A 16,324-nucleotide genomic window follows, 5' to 3' on the forward strand; every position below is an offset into this window, starting at 1 on the left:
TCAAATTACAATCTATTTACAAACGTCATTATAAAGTCATTGATACATTATCGAGTGTTAGCCTCTTCATTGAAGTGCTACAAGTCTTTAAAACACGAAGTACAACCGATTCGACACCTAGTCATATGAGACCAACGAAGCCCGCGTCAAACAAAGTGAATTTTCCAACGAATTGTCAACAATACCGGCTATAATATTATATTTACAAGTGTGTAACGAATCAGTAATGAAGACGATACCTCATCTGCAAAGTTATATAGAACCTTATTATATTTATTATAAATCTTAACGATAAAGTAATAAGAGTTATAGTTAAAAATGTAGTTGACATCTCACATTTGTAAAGTGCGTTGCAAATTAAGTATTAGCTATGTACAGCGTAGTTTTGGGTTGTTACAGTTCATCTCTATGGTATATTAGTGTGTTAATATTCTATAGAGCAGCACTTTCGTGTGTCATGCGTTTTTTTATCGTCTATTCAGTGAATAGCAAGTTTTACGTCATTTTGAAATTGTTAATTAAAAATCAGAGATGAAAATATGGCTCGGTATAGTGAAGGTAACATAACACTTATAGGGTGTGAGTTAAATGAGATTGATAGTGCTAGTGATGGCAGACATATTCCTAGGTGAGTCATAGTAAATATGTAATAACTATAGCGTACTAACACTTACCAAACACTAGGTTACAGATATTTTAGTAGATGAGATGTAGTAAAACTGTAATAGTAATGATGCTGGATAATTAATACAGCGCCTAGTTCCAAGTTATTAAACCATTGAGGGTACTAAACAGCTGATAGAAATACATATATAATATTTTATTTATAAATAACATAAAAATACCCAGATTAATACAAACAATCATGCTGATGGATACAAATGTTTTCATACGAAGAATAATACTCGTAATCTTCGGAAGTAAATGCTAGTTCGAAGTGATGCAGAATAGATTAAATGTGAGAGACCTTTGCCCAGCAGTGGGATTCTATAGGTTAATAAGAAATTACACGAATTTGGACTTATATTAATGTCCTCGTAATCTTTATATTTTTACGTGAAGCCAAAGCTTTGTACCCCTTATTACGAAAATTGTGCGGATGGAAGAATATAAAATTTCGCACACTTATAGTTTATATAGAGAAGAAGTGCTGAATGTTATTATTCTTTTTAATTCTGCATATAAATACACGAAATCAATTACACACACCACCATACTTTGACACACACTCATAGAAGTTATAGTCTTTGACAATAGCCCCTTCATAATATTCAAACTTATAATTTAAATTAACTCTGGTCGAACTTCGACTATTGAGCGACCAGTAGTATTAATGTAAATGACATTTAGTCATACCACAACAAGAAATAGGGCAAGGATTAGGTATAAACACACAGAATATACAGTCACTGGTAGTGTTAGTAGATGATTAGTTGTCATTAAATTAATATATCAACGCTGATCACGTCCTTTTGAGGTCAAGACTCCAGCCTCGGAAGCAGCGCTGCAGCATTTTAATATTCACGGCAAATGCTACGTGGAAATGATCAGGTGTTAGTAATACGAAACCATTCTAATGGTCATGGATTCACGGGTAGAGATTCCTCTTATGGGTACAGAACCATAAGAAGAAAACATTTTGGTCAGTAGGGTTTTTGTTGGTATAATTTTCCTTATTCTTGTTTTCCGTATGGTGATAGTAAGAATTGACGACCTCGGTGGTCCAAGTAGTAATAGACGTAACGTTTTACTTCCGATGATCACCGGGGTTCATTTCTTGCGAAATATAACACAATAAAATTTGAAATGAAGAATGTATGCCTAAAACTACAGTAGCAGTCTCTTATCAGATTTGTTCAGGCAGAGAAACACGAGCAGTAAAGGTGAAGGTGTGTCAAAGAGCCACTTAAACCTACACTCAGGTCGCAAGTCCCCGGAACGGAATTTCCCTCTCTGACACACGATGGAGCATGGTGCATCGATATAATGCTATGAAGTTTGTAACTCACTATTCAAAATGTTATTTTGATGGAAATCATAGACTACTTTCACTAGTTCCCATTACTTTCAAGCCCTTTCAAGTATTGCCCTATACTTAGGCTTTGATTTCCTGCGTCATGTCATAAGTTGTAACCGGAAGAATTCATGGGCTAAAGACTTTTTGCCATGAAGTAACTTGAATCCTAACTTAGGTTACATTATAGTCAGGATTCGTGTTATGTGTTTCCTTAACTGATCTAGAATCACTTAATCTTAACTGAATACGTGTATAGTTGTTGTTATTGTTGACGTAACTCTGTACATGCTATCTGACCTGTCCTAGTTTCAAGTCTTTGTCATCTTTCATCGTTTCTTGTTCGTTGCTAAATTAGTCTTGACATCTTTAGTTGCTAAAGTAGTCTTGTTATCTATCGTTGCTTCTTTTTCATTGCTAATATGATCTTTGTCTTCTCACGTTGCTTCTTTTCCGATGCTAACTACACTGGGATAGAAAAGCCTATTAACATTGAATTTTTCTAAGAAACTTTAATGGCGTACAAGCTTACGGTCTGCCTCATCTTGTTACCTCACGTTACCATTAACTGTAATGGTAATTGAAATTGAAATGCAGTGATACCACTCTATTGTGGTATATACTAAGATATCTTTTGTCACAGATAAACAATTGGAAGTAGGTACGTCTGCCCTTGCCTAGATTTTATAACTGAGGAAGTAAAGAAAGTCGCATACCAGATGACTATTAGTAATTTCATTACCATATCTCACCATACAACCGAAACATTTCTTTTAAACTAAGATGTTTAGAGGCTGAAATAGGCGAGACAGAGGTACAAACTCAAAAAGACTTCGTGCAATGTCCACCTCGGTACTAAAACTACTAGTAGATATTCAACTCATTGTCTAATTTTAATGTTTGAAGACCTCGGTGGTCTAGTAATTTAGCACACCACCTTTCTTCCGTTGGTCGCGGGATCGATTCCACGTACGACTCAAACATTTGTACTCGTAAGTATGATTGTTTGTATCGATCTGTATTTTGTATGTATGTGTAAATTATGCAATATTATTATTATTGTATGATTTTATTATATTCAAACGTGTGTTTGATTGACATAGTCTTCAGCAAAATCTGTTCATTGTGTTGGAGCGTATGTTTTTTTTTGTATTGCAAAAGGTGACAAATTATCACGTTATGGTCATATAATCTATTTGTCATTAAGGAAGTGAGTATTAACCTAATTCCTTTTGTACGGTTCTATATTCCTTTATTTGACCAGTGGCACAAAACCCACGAAGATAATTTCCGGCCACTTTTTTCTTTACTTCCTCATCTATAAAATCTAGGCAAAGGCAGACGTACCTACTTCCAATTGTTTATCCATCACAAAAGATCTTAGTATATACCACAATGATTGTAGTTATCATTAAATTGTAAAAAGCTATTTTTTCAATGTTTCAACGCGTTTGCGATACTAACCGCCTATTTAAAATATCTAGTAGGTAGATCGGAATACAATAGGCGTCAATGTCGTAGTGAAATCGGTCGAGTGGAATTGTTTTGTTAGCGGTTGGCATAACATTCGGATTCTCTCTAAGATCGTCAGTTTATTACGATCGGTGTTCCGCCGCAGTCGAGAGAGCGCGACTGCCTTCTACGATCGAGTGTTGTTCTATTATACTCATACTTTATTTGCATAAGTATTGCGAGATGTCAACTAATATAATATGTGATAAATATCAGAACGATACGAAACTAAACGGTCTCACTATTAGTGCATTCGCTGATAAGAGTTTAGCTCCAATTAACGCAAGGTACCGATCTAAGAGTTTGTCGAGTGATAAGTTAAATAATAGTAATGAGGACCGTGCCGCTATCTTAGAGGATGTTGAAGCTCATCATATAACCGCGAAAATGGAGACGCCCAGTTGTTTAGTGCAAAATAGGATAATGGATCAAGGTGCACAGCTGACAGTGAACGGGTAAGTAAATAATTGTAACACAACTGTTTTTTTTTTCCACCTGCATGACCTTTTGACAGGCGTAAGAATGCGTTCGAGAACGCGTCGAATTATATTTGAATAAATAATTTACACGTTCATAGTATATTTTGAATTTGGATTTTTATTTTAAATATTCAATTCTTTTGACAATAGACAATTTTATTTTTTATCTGTGTTGTTCTTATTTTGAGTAACCTAATCATAAACTTGACATAATCTCATTTTGTTAAACAGAATGTATTTATCCGACGATAAAAATGCAATAATATATATATATATATATATATACAAACTGCTGATTTATGCGTAATTTGTTTATTGAATAAATGAATACTTTAGTTAACTATTAAACATTGAATAATAATTCTGATTTAATTAAAATCTATATTGTATAAATCTATAATAATAACCCTAGGCAATTGACACAGCACTATCTAGTCCTAAGCAAAGATGACCTTGTGTTATGGATAAATAGACAACTGTTACAAATAATGAAATATACATTTCTTTATACTATATATATATATATATGACGTATAGTCTATTTACCTATATGATTATGATTTATGATTTACGGTACGTAAGATATATACGAAAGCGGATGAGGAGCAATCGCGTAGTAATAAAATATTTACTTACAATTAGTCATAGATATGTTTTCTTGAAAGTTCTATACTTTCAAGATAACATATATACATAGATATCCATAAATTAATTTAAAAAAGTCTGTATTTTGGTAATGTCTATCTCTGGATGAATTTTGAAATGCTAACGTAATATGAAGTAACTTAGATTTTAATTTTAGTTCCTTTATAATTAAAAAAGTTAAATCCACGCGGACGTAGTCAGGTACAGTTAGTTACAAATAAGGACAACATTCAGACTCCAAATAACAAGTACAACATATAACAGGTCAAAAACACAAAATGTCAAGGTAACTGTAAATCTAAAATAGATGATTAAAACACGTCTTTACTATTTTTAACACAATCGTTATAATTCCATAAATAAACAAGATGGATATATAGATATATGAATAGATTGACTTTGTTTACACAAAAACTTAACCTAAGGTCCAAAAACGCGCAAAAATTTCGCCAAAAAAAATTTATCTATGGTAGGTTGAAGAACGTGTTACCGTTTTCTTTATGGATGTTAAGGCGACGCCGTGATAAACTATTACTTCAAAATCGGGCCCCGCGCTCTGCGCACCTCATGCACCCCGATAGTTTTACGTATCGCCGATCGACCGCCAGCGCTCGCTCGCTCTCCCCGTACCACGATATCACGAACACGCGTCCGTGTCGCAATGTAACGCGTGAATCAAGTAGACGAAGCTTCGGTCCCCAATTGAACAAAACTATTACGGAGTCTTCCTGTTTGTTTATATAATTTATATTTATGAAGGCACATTGATATTTTAGAATTTACAATACAGTGGAACTAACTACGATACGAATTAATTATAAAGATTCTTAAAGTAAAGAATTAAATAGAAATATTGAGGTAGAGTTACATATTCCCGTAACGTAAACTAGTGCTTTTATTACTATCTTTGAAAGAAACACCAAAAAAATAATCTTTGTGTTTTTCGTATATATTGTAATTGGTAATTACGACGTTTATTTATTTGCCCTAGATATTTTAATGTATACTACATTAACGTACTTACGTTAAATGAAATGTGAAAATATACGAAGGTTAGTTACTTTATAAAAGAGACAGTAAGTCTGCGTTTCTGTGAATGATAGGTATATCAATTAAAAAATCTATATATATTATATATTTGATACAATAAACCTAAATTTAGTAATAATGTATGTGACTTTATTTATTTGATACGCGTAGTGGACATTATTTCTTTATGTTTTAGAAAGTATACTTTTAAAAATGCGTAAGTAATTTAACATTATATGTAAGTAAAGTACGTAAAGATATACACTTTATGACAAAATAGTAAAACTTTTACAGTAATTTATAAATTATTATAATAAATATTAAGTTTTAATTATATGTAAAAAGGACGTGAACAATTACAACCTAATCATAAAAGATCTATTAACTTCATACAAATGAAATTATTGAATAATTATAGGTTTGAACATGATTATTTATATTATTATGCATAATTTAAATAAAAAAAATATGACTATTCTGCAAACCTTCTCTATATAAACTATAAGTACGCGAAATTTCATATTCATCCGTCCGCGCTGTTTTTCGTAAACCGGATACAAAGTTATTACTTCACGTATTAATACATACGTTTTAATAAATTTATATAATACTTTTCATTATTTCACTTTTTTATTTATTTATTTCCTTGGACCTACCAAGGAATCTTAATTTTACGGCAAAACAATAAGGGAGATGGATAGTGGACATGTTTGCCATGAGTGAGCGAGACAGATATGACGCCACTTTTATCAAAGTCAACAAAAGTAAGTAAAATAATTAAAATAAAGAAAAATCTTAACCTAGTTTAGGTTTATTTAAATAAGGATAATATTGAGGACGAAAAGTTTGAACTCGTTGTACGTGAAACGGATGCATTTCGGGTCTTTGTAAAATACGATGTGCTGTGCTATTACAATAAGAAAGAACGGGAAAAAGAAAAAAAAAAAGAAAAAAGAAGAAAAGTATTTTCGTTTGTGTACAAACGAAAATATTTTGGTCATCTGCGACCTTTTGCAACACTTCTTCCTAATAAGGAAAGCGAGTTCTACCTCCAGCCCGTATTTGATTCGGGAAATGGCCGCCCTCCGTGAGTGCGGCCGGTACATATTAGCAGTGATCTGGATAGCGCTCTAAATTTGGATATCTTTCACGATAAAGCCTAGCGGCAGCAATTGCATTGCATCTGCATTCCTCATAAATGAGGTGCTTGTTCGCAATTTTTTGTGAAGTAAATAACAAGGATACCAACACAAAAGTCCAATTCCAAAAGAGACAACCCAAAGTTGTCGGTATGGAATCAACAAGTTCAATTCACAAAAATCCAAGTCCAAAAAGAGAAGCCAACAACAGCGAATACGGAAAGACGCGCAGTAGGCTGAGCTGAAGCTGAAACAGAATGAGCAAAATGTACTAACTGGTGTCAGACTGGTAGCGTAGCCATTTGCTTGGTATGGCGACTGTATCTGTTTCATTCGCGCGCGTTTAAATGACGCATCTCCGTCTCACTGGGTGGCACATCTGTCTCGCTCGCTCACGACAACATGTCCACTACCCATTTCTCTTATCATTTTGCCGTAAAATTAAGAACCTACTACTATAAGCTTGTGTGAATAAGAAACATTTGAACGGAGTAAAATAGGTTAGCAAAAATCGGGTTACTAGAGGTTTTTTTCTCGTTTTTTTTTAGTATGAAACTAACAAGTATTGTACATTTACAATCCTGATTAAATGTCCGAACTTTTAATGGCACTTGCCAAGGAACTTTAGTACATTTTTTTAAAAGAGGGCCTTTCAAACTCTACAATTTTTGAAAATTTTAAATGTAGTTTAACAAATAGTCTTAATTCTAGAAAACTTGGGGCAATTGTGTCATTATTTTTTACTGTGATTCTAGAAATGTTATTTGGCTTTATGGTTCCAAAGTTTAAATGAATAAAAATAATAAAAATTAAGCACAATGACCGAATAATGGTTATAGTTTGACCAAATTTCTAAGTTTTTCTTTAATGCTCCTAATTTTCAAACTGCATGGGATAGATTTTTTTCTGATTTTTCTCATGATGGTTACAATCAATTCTCTCACTGCTTGAAATTGAGTTCTGGGAAAGCCTGTATAGTATAATCGAAGCCAAATATTTCACCATTACTTTGTTTTGCTTTCCATAGCTACAAAGACAAGTGCTTACCTAGACTTACTACAGATAAAAAGTACTTATCGGAGAAAATAAAGTTGAAAATATGTCACAATTATTTATGTGATACTCCAACATATAGTCGGACAGACAACAATGATTAATTAAATAATATTTTTGTGAAATTATTGACAATCAATAAGTTTTTTGATTACACTAAATATGTAGTAACATTGAGAAAAAAATACTTTATTTTGGATTCAATATTATATATTATTAGTATTAGTACGTATAACATTTATTCGTATAAGTAAATAAAATAGTGTAAAAAATGTAAAAAGGGTAACTAAATGATTACATTACTTGAAATAGTAAAAGAATTAAGTTACAGCAATATTTAATTTTTGTATAAATTCATAGACGACTCCACGATTTTACTTTGTTATAATGAGTCAGTCGATTTTTTCTTTGGGTGTAGGGTTGTCACTTCGCCAATCCTAATAGCCGGACAGACCATCCAGTTTGGCGGGACATATTGGTAAAAAGGCCGGATACCCTACATTATTGAGGGTTTTGTGTCTCAATATCATGTAAATATTTATTACAAATAAATTACATTACATTACAAATAATTTTGTTAATTATTATTAATAAGTGTTACTTTAGGTGCGATCCGTCAAAATATTTAAAATTTAAATTGGCCCGTTGATAAAAAAGGTTGCTCACCCCTGTTCTAGATAAACAGTTATCAACATTTTAAAATTCTTCTTAACGTCTAATGAAAGGTAATTGCATAAATAAGTATTATTTACCTGTACCTGTTACTTCAGTAACTAACGAAATAAAAAAACATCTAAGCAAAACAAAACTTCTTGAGTTAAGAAATAAAAAATAAAATTAGTTTTACAATAAAATAATGTAAAAGCCTACCAAACGGCGTACAAGACTATTTATTTTAGCCAGATGCCAAAAAAAGTCCCGTCAAAATCAGTGCAACCATTTCAGAGATTAGCCGGAACAAACAGACAGACAGACAAAATTGATAAAAAATGTTATTTTGGTGTATGTAACGTATTTATATTTGTATGCATGTAGTAAATAACTGTTATTTCAATATTACCAACAAACACTCCAATTTTATTTATATGTATAGATAATGGGAGTGCCCCATTTTTATTTATAAATAACTACGAAATCAAAATAATGTAAAATTTGTTTATATTTTCTTAACCATTTCTATACATTAATACTAAAAGTTTTTTATCATTTTTAACAATTAATTGTCACTACTTTACAAATTATGACTTAGTATTACATTCGTAATATGTACGATAAATCATTACTAACTGTATTAACTTAAATACAGTAATTGTTAAATGTAAAATAAGTAACTGTCACCCGCACCATATTATAGCGTACGCTATAATATGGTGCGGGTGTATGACGAAATAATTTACGATTTGATAGCGCGCGTTCTCAGGCGAGCTATCCGCGCTAAGCACAGGTCCGACGTTGGCAGGGGCCGGGGACTGACTGACTTGCTCTAACTCTCATACAAAACAACTTGTGAGCAAGAGATTTTTATGCGGAAAAACAGTTTATCTTGTTTAAAATAAAAACTATTGGTTATTATATACATCTGAATTGTACTATTTATGTGGGTATTTAGTATAGTGTATATTGGAAAATTCGAGTCTTAAATCAGTCCCGTTTTCTTATACGAATCAAACATATATTTTATAAGACCAATCTTTGAGATTTTTTTCTCTGCTACAAAAGTTAATCAATCATGTAACGAGAACTGTCAATATGATGTCAAAGATCTGAAAAATGAAATACCTAAATATCAGCCCGGAATGATTTGTAATTGCTGAGAAAAGTTAAGGTATCTGAGGTCAATATTTGCAATGCGTCGCCTTAATAGAAAGTTTTTTCTTTCGGGCAACTCTAATGCTGTTGGCCACAGCTGGCCTTTACAGCTTCACCGGATGATAGGGGGCGAGCGCTAGTGCACTCCAAACCCGCGGAAGGACTTATGGAGCGGCTGAAGGCCAACTCCCGCCTGACGGAACAATGTGAATCAAGAAGATTTATATGTATGACTAGCCTTTCCCGCGACTACGTCCGCGAGGAATGCACCTTTATTTTTCTAAAATAAAAGTAGCCTAAGATACTCCTTATTACATCAGCTACCTGCCAAAAAAAGTCCCGTCAAAATCGGCCTAACCCTTTCAGAGATTAGCCGGAACAAACACCGAGAGACAGACAGACAAAAATTATAAAAAATGTTATTTAGGTATATGTACCGTATACATATTCATATGCATGTAGTAAAAAACGATTATTTCAATATTACAAACAGACACTCCAATTTTATTTATATGTATAGATACTTGTACACCCCGTGTGAAGTCAGGGTAGCTAGTGTAATATAATGTAATGTAATATAATATAAACATTAATCACGTTTGGACCGATTTCGATACTTCATTTTTTGTTGTGTTTGTTATGTAAGGAAAAGATTCTAATATGAAACAAAATTGACGAAGAAAGATGGGCGGAATTTTGTTTTCATTAATTATACCAATGCGAATTATTTTAATAGGCTAAAAATAGCAGATAATGAAAAAATGAAAAGAACCGTTTTGTGCAGAATTTTTTTCTCTACAACTTTAATTTAAAACATTTTTTCATATTTCTTAATGTTATCGATTTATTTTGAAAAAGGATTATCAACTCTTTTTTAATTCTTTCATCCCTTTCCCATAAACTTAAATAAAATTTTCTTTCTAAATATTATTATTCACGTATTTGCGGATTTATTTTTATATATTCGCCACAACTGGTTACATCATGTTTAATTTAAAATTTTATTGGACTAATAGATAAACAAAGAACAATAGCAGTAAGTATAATAAATATAATATATATATATATATATATATATATATATATATATATATATATATATATATATATATATATATATATATATATATCTATGACCCTAAACTAGAAAAAATAATAAAATAAAATAATGTTTTCTACGAGGAAGAGACGGTATCAATGTGTTTTACAATATTACGTTATCATTACATATTTGATGCTTATTTATTGATAAAACGATGTATGATAATGACAGAAATTCCAGATTGCGTGAGTGTCGGTTCTCATTCATAAATAATAGAATAGAACAGAAATAATAATAAATAATAATAATCTTAGGACAATTCACACAGTGCCATCTAGACCCAAGTTAAGCTAGCTAAAGCTTGTGTTATGGGTACTAGATAACTGATACAAATACATAGATATTTTTTTTTTGTAATTACATACATATTATACATAGAAAACACCCAGACCAATACAAACAATCATACTCATGAATACAAATGTTTGTGCCGTGCGAGGAATCGAACCCGCGACCATCGGTCGTAAAGCGGTGTACTAGACCGCTGGACCACCGAGGTCGTCATAGAAATAATCTTTATTGATACTTATTACTTACAGTAGTACTTACTCATCATTGCCGTGCCTTTATCCCATTATTTGTGGTCGGCGCAGTATGTCATTCTCTTCCACTGCTCTCTATCGGTCGTCATATCTGAGCGTACTCTTCTTTTATTCATATCATCTTTCACACAATCCATCCATCTTTTCTTAGGGCGTCCTCTCCCTTTACATCCATCCCCATTCATATTACACTTTCCATAAGACATGGTCTTCGTTCCTCCACATAACATGCCCATACCAGCTTAATCTATTACATCGCAACTTTTCTATAACCGGCGCAACTTTTAAACTTCCTCGTACTTACTTAGTGCTGTTGTATATATTTTTGGAATAGAATAGAATAGAATAGGAATAATCTTTATTCAAATAAACTTAACATAAGTACTTTTGAATAGTATTTTTTTTTATTCTACCGCTCATTCGGAACGCAGACTCATCACAAGAAGAATGAGCAAGAAACTTGTGTGTTGCTCTTTTAAATAGATATTGGTAATGGGATTGCCGGTTCTCATTCATAAATAATAGAATAGAATAGAAATTATCTTTATTGATAAGTAGTTTTGAATATATTTCTGGTATTTCCAATAATATTAATATCTTAGAATAATTTATACAGCGCCAAAGCTAAGCAGAGTTTATGTTATATCTAAACTGCTAGACTACCGAGTTCGTATATCGTATTATTATTACTGATTCGTAATGCTTAATAAATAGTTTTATGAAAATTATTATATTATCATTATTTTAATATATATGTAAATAAATAATAATAAATAAATAACCCTCGACAATTTACACAGCGCCATCTAGTCCCACAGTAAGCAGATCTTGTGTTTGGGTACTAAACAACTGATATAAGAACTTAGATATTTTTTTTGTAAATACATACATAATATTTGTATGTCCGTCCGTCCCTATGTATGCTTAAATGTTTAAAACTACGCAATCAAGAGGAAGGTTTATATGTATAACAACATGTACACCCGGGCGAAGCCGGGACGTAAGTACATATATATATAAATCAAATACATATAAAACAAAAATTGTTTTTATCTTTCAAAATACGTACAACAAACATTGTAAATATCGAGTCTGCGCCTTAAAAATAAAAAAAAAAATTACACACATTTTATAAATAGATAAGTAGTTATGATACCGAGGTGAGAAAATAGTTTTTAGAATGTTTCACAGACAAACAACTGTGCGTTTGGACACGCCAATGTCATAGACCCAGAGCCGGTGCTTAATTTCGTCAATCATTTCCTCTCGGTCGAAAACTTCTATGTAGTTCTTATTTTTTTTTAATGAGCTTGTATATGTTTACAAAAAGAATTTTAACAAAACTTTGAATTTAAAAATGATTCTGCATTTTTAAATTTAAAGTAGGGTGAATAGATTGACCTGCACCATATGCTATAGCAATTTTGGCAAAAGGAAATATGTCTAATATGTGGCCGTAACCGGATCATCCCAAGAAGGGGAATATGACCAATTTCCTCCCGGTTGAAACTTCTGTAATGGTTAAGATGTATTATGAAGCCTAGTGGAAGACAGTTGCAATTCCGAGGGCGGGTTGAAGGGTAGGTAACTTATAGAGCATGACATATGTATTTATAAAAATCAAATAAAACGTTTGAGAGGATTCCGTGTGACCAATTTCCTCCCGGTTCAAACTTCTGTAATGGTTAAGATGTATTATGAAGCCTAGTGGAAGACAGTTGGAATTCCGAGGGCGGGTTGAAGGATAGGTAACTTATAGAGCATGACATATGTATTTATAAAAATCAAATAAAACGTTTGAGAGGATTCCGTGTGACCAATTTCCTCCCGGTTGAAACTTCTGTAATGGTTAAGATGTATTATGAAGCCTAGTGGCATCTTTATTTATAAAATTCAAATTTGTTTGAGAGGATTCCGTGCCTTCGCCCACCCTTAGAACTGCAGCTGACGTTTACTAGGCGTCACACCATTCATCCGGGAGGAAATCGGTGATATTGGGACGGTCGGATGACGGCCATTGATTTGACTATTTCCATTTGACTGAAAATATACTGCAAAGCATATACTGGTTGGACACTCCATTCTCCCTAATTGGAATTTAACAATTTAAAGTAGAACAGCTGAGTTTCTTGTCAGTTCTTCTTAGCTCGAAAGCACTCTGAACTGACGGTAGATTTGACATATCATAAGAGTATGTAATAGACCTATATAAATAGAGATGTTTTGATTTGATTTTGCTGGCTCGTGGACTATTAGGAACAAGTTAACAGTTTTCAATGTCGATTTCACTAAAGTATTGTAGCGAAATTCCCTTATCACGTAATGTACGTTTCAATCCAATCAGTTTGCAAATAAAAAGATATAACCTATTCTATATCTATGCATATAGAATAGCATATATATTACTATGAATTATTATATATACTAGCTTTTGCCCGCGGCTTCGCTCGCATTTATTTATCCCCTTAGGGATGGAATTTATCAAAATCCTTTCTATGGGGATGCCTATGTTATATAGCTTCATGCTTGCAAAATCTCAGCCCGATCGGTTTAAAACTGACAAAGTTTCATACAAAGTTTCATCCCCTATTTTATCCCCTTAGGGGTAGAATTATTCAAAATCCTTTCTTAACAGATGCCGACGTCATAACATCAACCTGCATGCCAAATTTCAGCCCGATCCGTCCAGTGGTTTGGGCTGTGCGTTGATAGATCACTATGTCAGTCAGCTTTGAGTTATATATATTTAGATATATCATAACTGACTTAACTGACCCGGAAACTGTGTATTGCCTTATAAAGTGATGTACTAATATCGGTTTAAAAAAATAGTTGGTAAATAAATGGTAGAAGGGTGAAAACTGTGTGTTTTTAATACCGAATCACAATTAAAATAATTAGTGCAAAAACAAAAATTATTGAAAGTCTGAAAAATAGGTCACGTCCTATATATATAGACCTATGTACGAGTATATACATATATACAAAATTTCATAAGATTCGATAAAGTCGTTTCGGAAGAGGTTCGTTACAAATACTGTGACATGAGAATTTTATATATTACATCATTACATACTCGTATTACTCGTAGTATAAAACAAAGTGGCTGTCGCTATGTATGCTAAAATCTTTAAAACTACGCAACGGATTTTGAAGCGGTTTTTTTTAATAGACAGAGTGATTCAAGAGGAAGGTTTATATGTATAATACATATGTATCAGGGCGAAGCCAGGACGAGTAGTTAATTAGTAATATATGTTCTAATTTTCTTTATCATAATATATTTTAAGTCCTTTATTGCGTGTGGGTCGCATTTGTCCAAAGTACAAACATTTGTATTTACATGTATGATTGTTTGTACCAGTCTGGGTGATTTCTACGTGTAATATACATGTATTAAAAAAAAAACTATGTATTTATATCAGTTGTCTAGTACCCATAACACAAGCTCTGCTTAGCTCGGGACTAGATGGCGCTGTATGAATTCTCCTGAGATATTATTAACACTATTTATCATACATACGAGGTTGCGGGCCCAGCTTATATAAATAATTCCGTTGAATGTTGTATATCACCGTATTTGCAGACGTACTTACATTAATGTATATTAATTTTATCGTCTGTTTGAACACCGTTGTTATCTTACGGTAATGTAAAGTTAAGGAGCTCGTATGTACTACCAGTGTTGCCATCTTAATAGTTTTCCCACTAAATCCGGTGAATTTGAATCCCCCTTTAGTAGCCAAAATTTGCTTTCCTTTTTAACTTGTGGATTTTATTATGCGCAGATACTTTTTCTATTATCTGTGAAGAATTAAAAATATATAAAACACGGTTTTGTAAACACGTATAAAATTATATTACTTATTTGACTAAACTTTATTACATCGTCACAATATTGTAAAATTCGTTAAAATTTATTTAGTACCGATCACAAAATTAAAATAAATTATTTTAACTGGAACTGGTTTATGGTATCCGTTATAATAATTATGATACGATTTGTAAAATCACTCGATTTTTTTATGTAGGTAAGCAATAATATCTATATTCATGAAAAAAGATACAAAACTTAAAAAAAAACGTCGCTTTAAAAAATCTTATTACAAAAATGACTGACAATATCATCTGATTGCTCTAAGAATGAGTGGTTTCTATGTTGATTATCGCATGCCTCTTACTCGTTACTGTTTATTTATTTATTTAAAATAACATTTATTCAAAAGAACACACAATTTTCTTGTTCATTCTTCTTATGATAAGATTGCGGTCCGAATGAGTGTTGAAATTTAAAAATATGACTATTCATAAGTGCTTATATTGAGTTTATGTGAATAAAGATTATTTCTATCGAGATAACCTTATTATCAAATACCTGTGAGCACTCATGTGTTGCCATTCCAGTAGATTAAGATGTCATGCCTCTTATCCTGTAATTTCACTGCGTAATCTCACTATACATCCGATACACACCCGCTCACGTAATCCTGGAGTGGCCACACGACGAACGCAAATTCTCGGAACAGTGAGGTCGCTCCTTAAAGCCTGCGAAGACGTTAGTGACAATACAAAATTATTTTGCATTAAAACATATGTTTAATAAATCAATCATACTTTAGCTTAATGGAATGATGATGAAGTGAACCTCCCAGAAGCACAGAACCTTCCTTACTAGGAAGGTTCTGTGCTTCTGGGAGGAGCTTGGCTGGCTACTTTAGTAGTCTGAATGCGGAGCATAGAGTCCATATTACTTTACATTACACACCTCACAAAGCAAGCTGCTTGGCGACTGAAATGGCGAGACTTACTGCTTGGGTACAGCAGCCGACTTTTTAGGAAGTTTACATTGGTAAAAAATATTTAAAAATTGTTACTTTATTTTATCATCTCATCAATCATCAAGCATCATTCCATTAAGCTAAAGTATGATTGATTTATTAAACATATGTTTTAATGCAAAATAATTTTGTATTGTCACTAACGTACTTTTTAAAACTTTG

The 16,324-nt window shown here is 32.5% G+C and overlaps 1 protein-coding gene across 4 annotated transcripts in view; it reads left to right on the forward strand.

Moving 5' to 3' along the window:
- Positions 1 to 131: 131 nt before the first annotated feature.
- The window catches only part of LOC131850091 (proton-coupled zinc antiporter SLC30A2-like), a 34,787-nt gene continuing 18,594 nt past the window's right edge, over positions 132 to 16,324 (forward strand). Inside the window, exons 1-2 of one of the 4 annotated variants that reach the window (XM_059200266.1) lie at positions 132 to 208; positions 3,775 to 3,981. In XM_059200266.1, the coding sequence (XP_059056249.1) occupies positions 3,914 to 3,981 (68 nt within the window). In that variant the 5' untranslated portion in view covers positions 132 to 208; positions 3,775 to 3,913. Of the gene's footprint in view, positions 252 to 3,626; positions 3,982 to 16,324 lie in introns of those variants that run through there. The other 3 variants (XM_059200258.1, XM_059200279.1, XM_059200249.1) reach the window with 3 other exon arrangements.

This window comes from Achroia grisella, unplaced genomic scaffold (assembly GCF_030625045.1).
Source record: "Achroia grisella isolate CSIRO2021 unplaced genomic scaffold, CSIRO_AGI_Agris_v1 utg11170, whole genome shotgun sequence".
NCBI lineage: Eukaryota > Metazoa > Arthropoda > Insecta > Lepidoptera > Pyralidae > Achroia > Achroia grisella.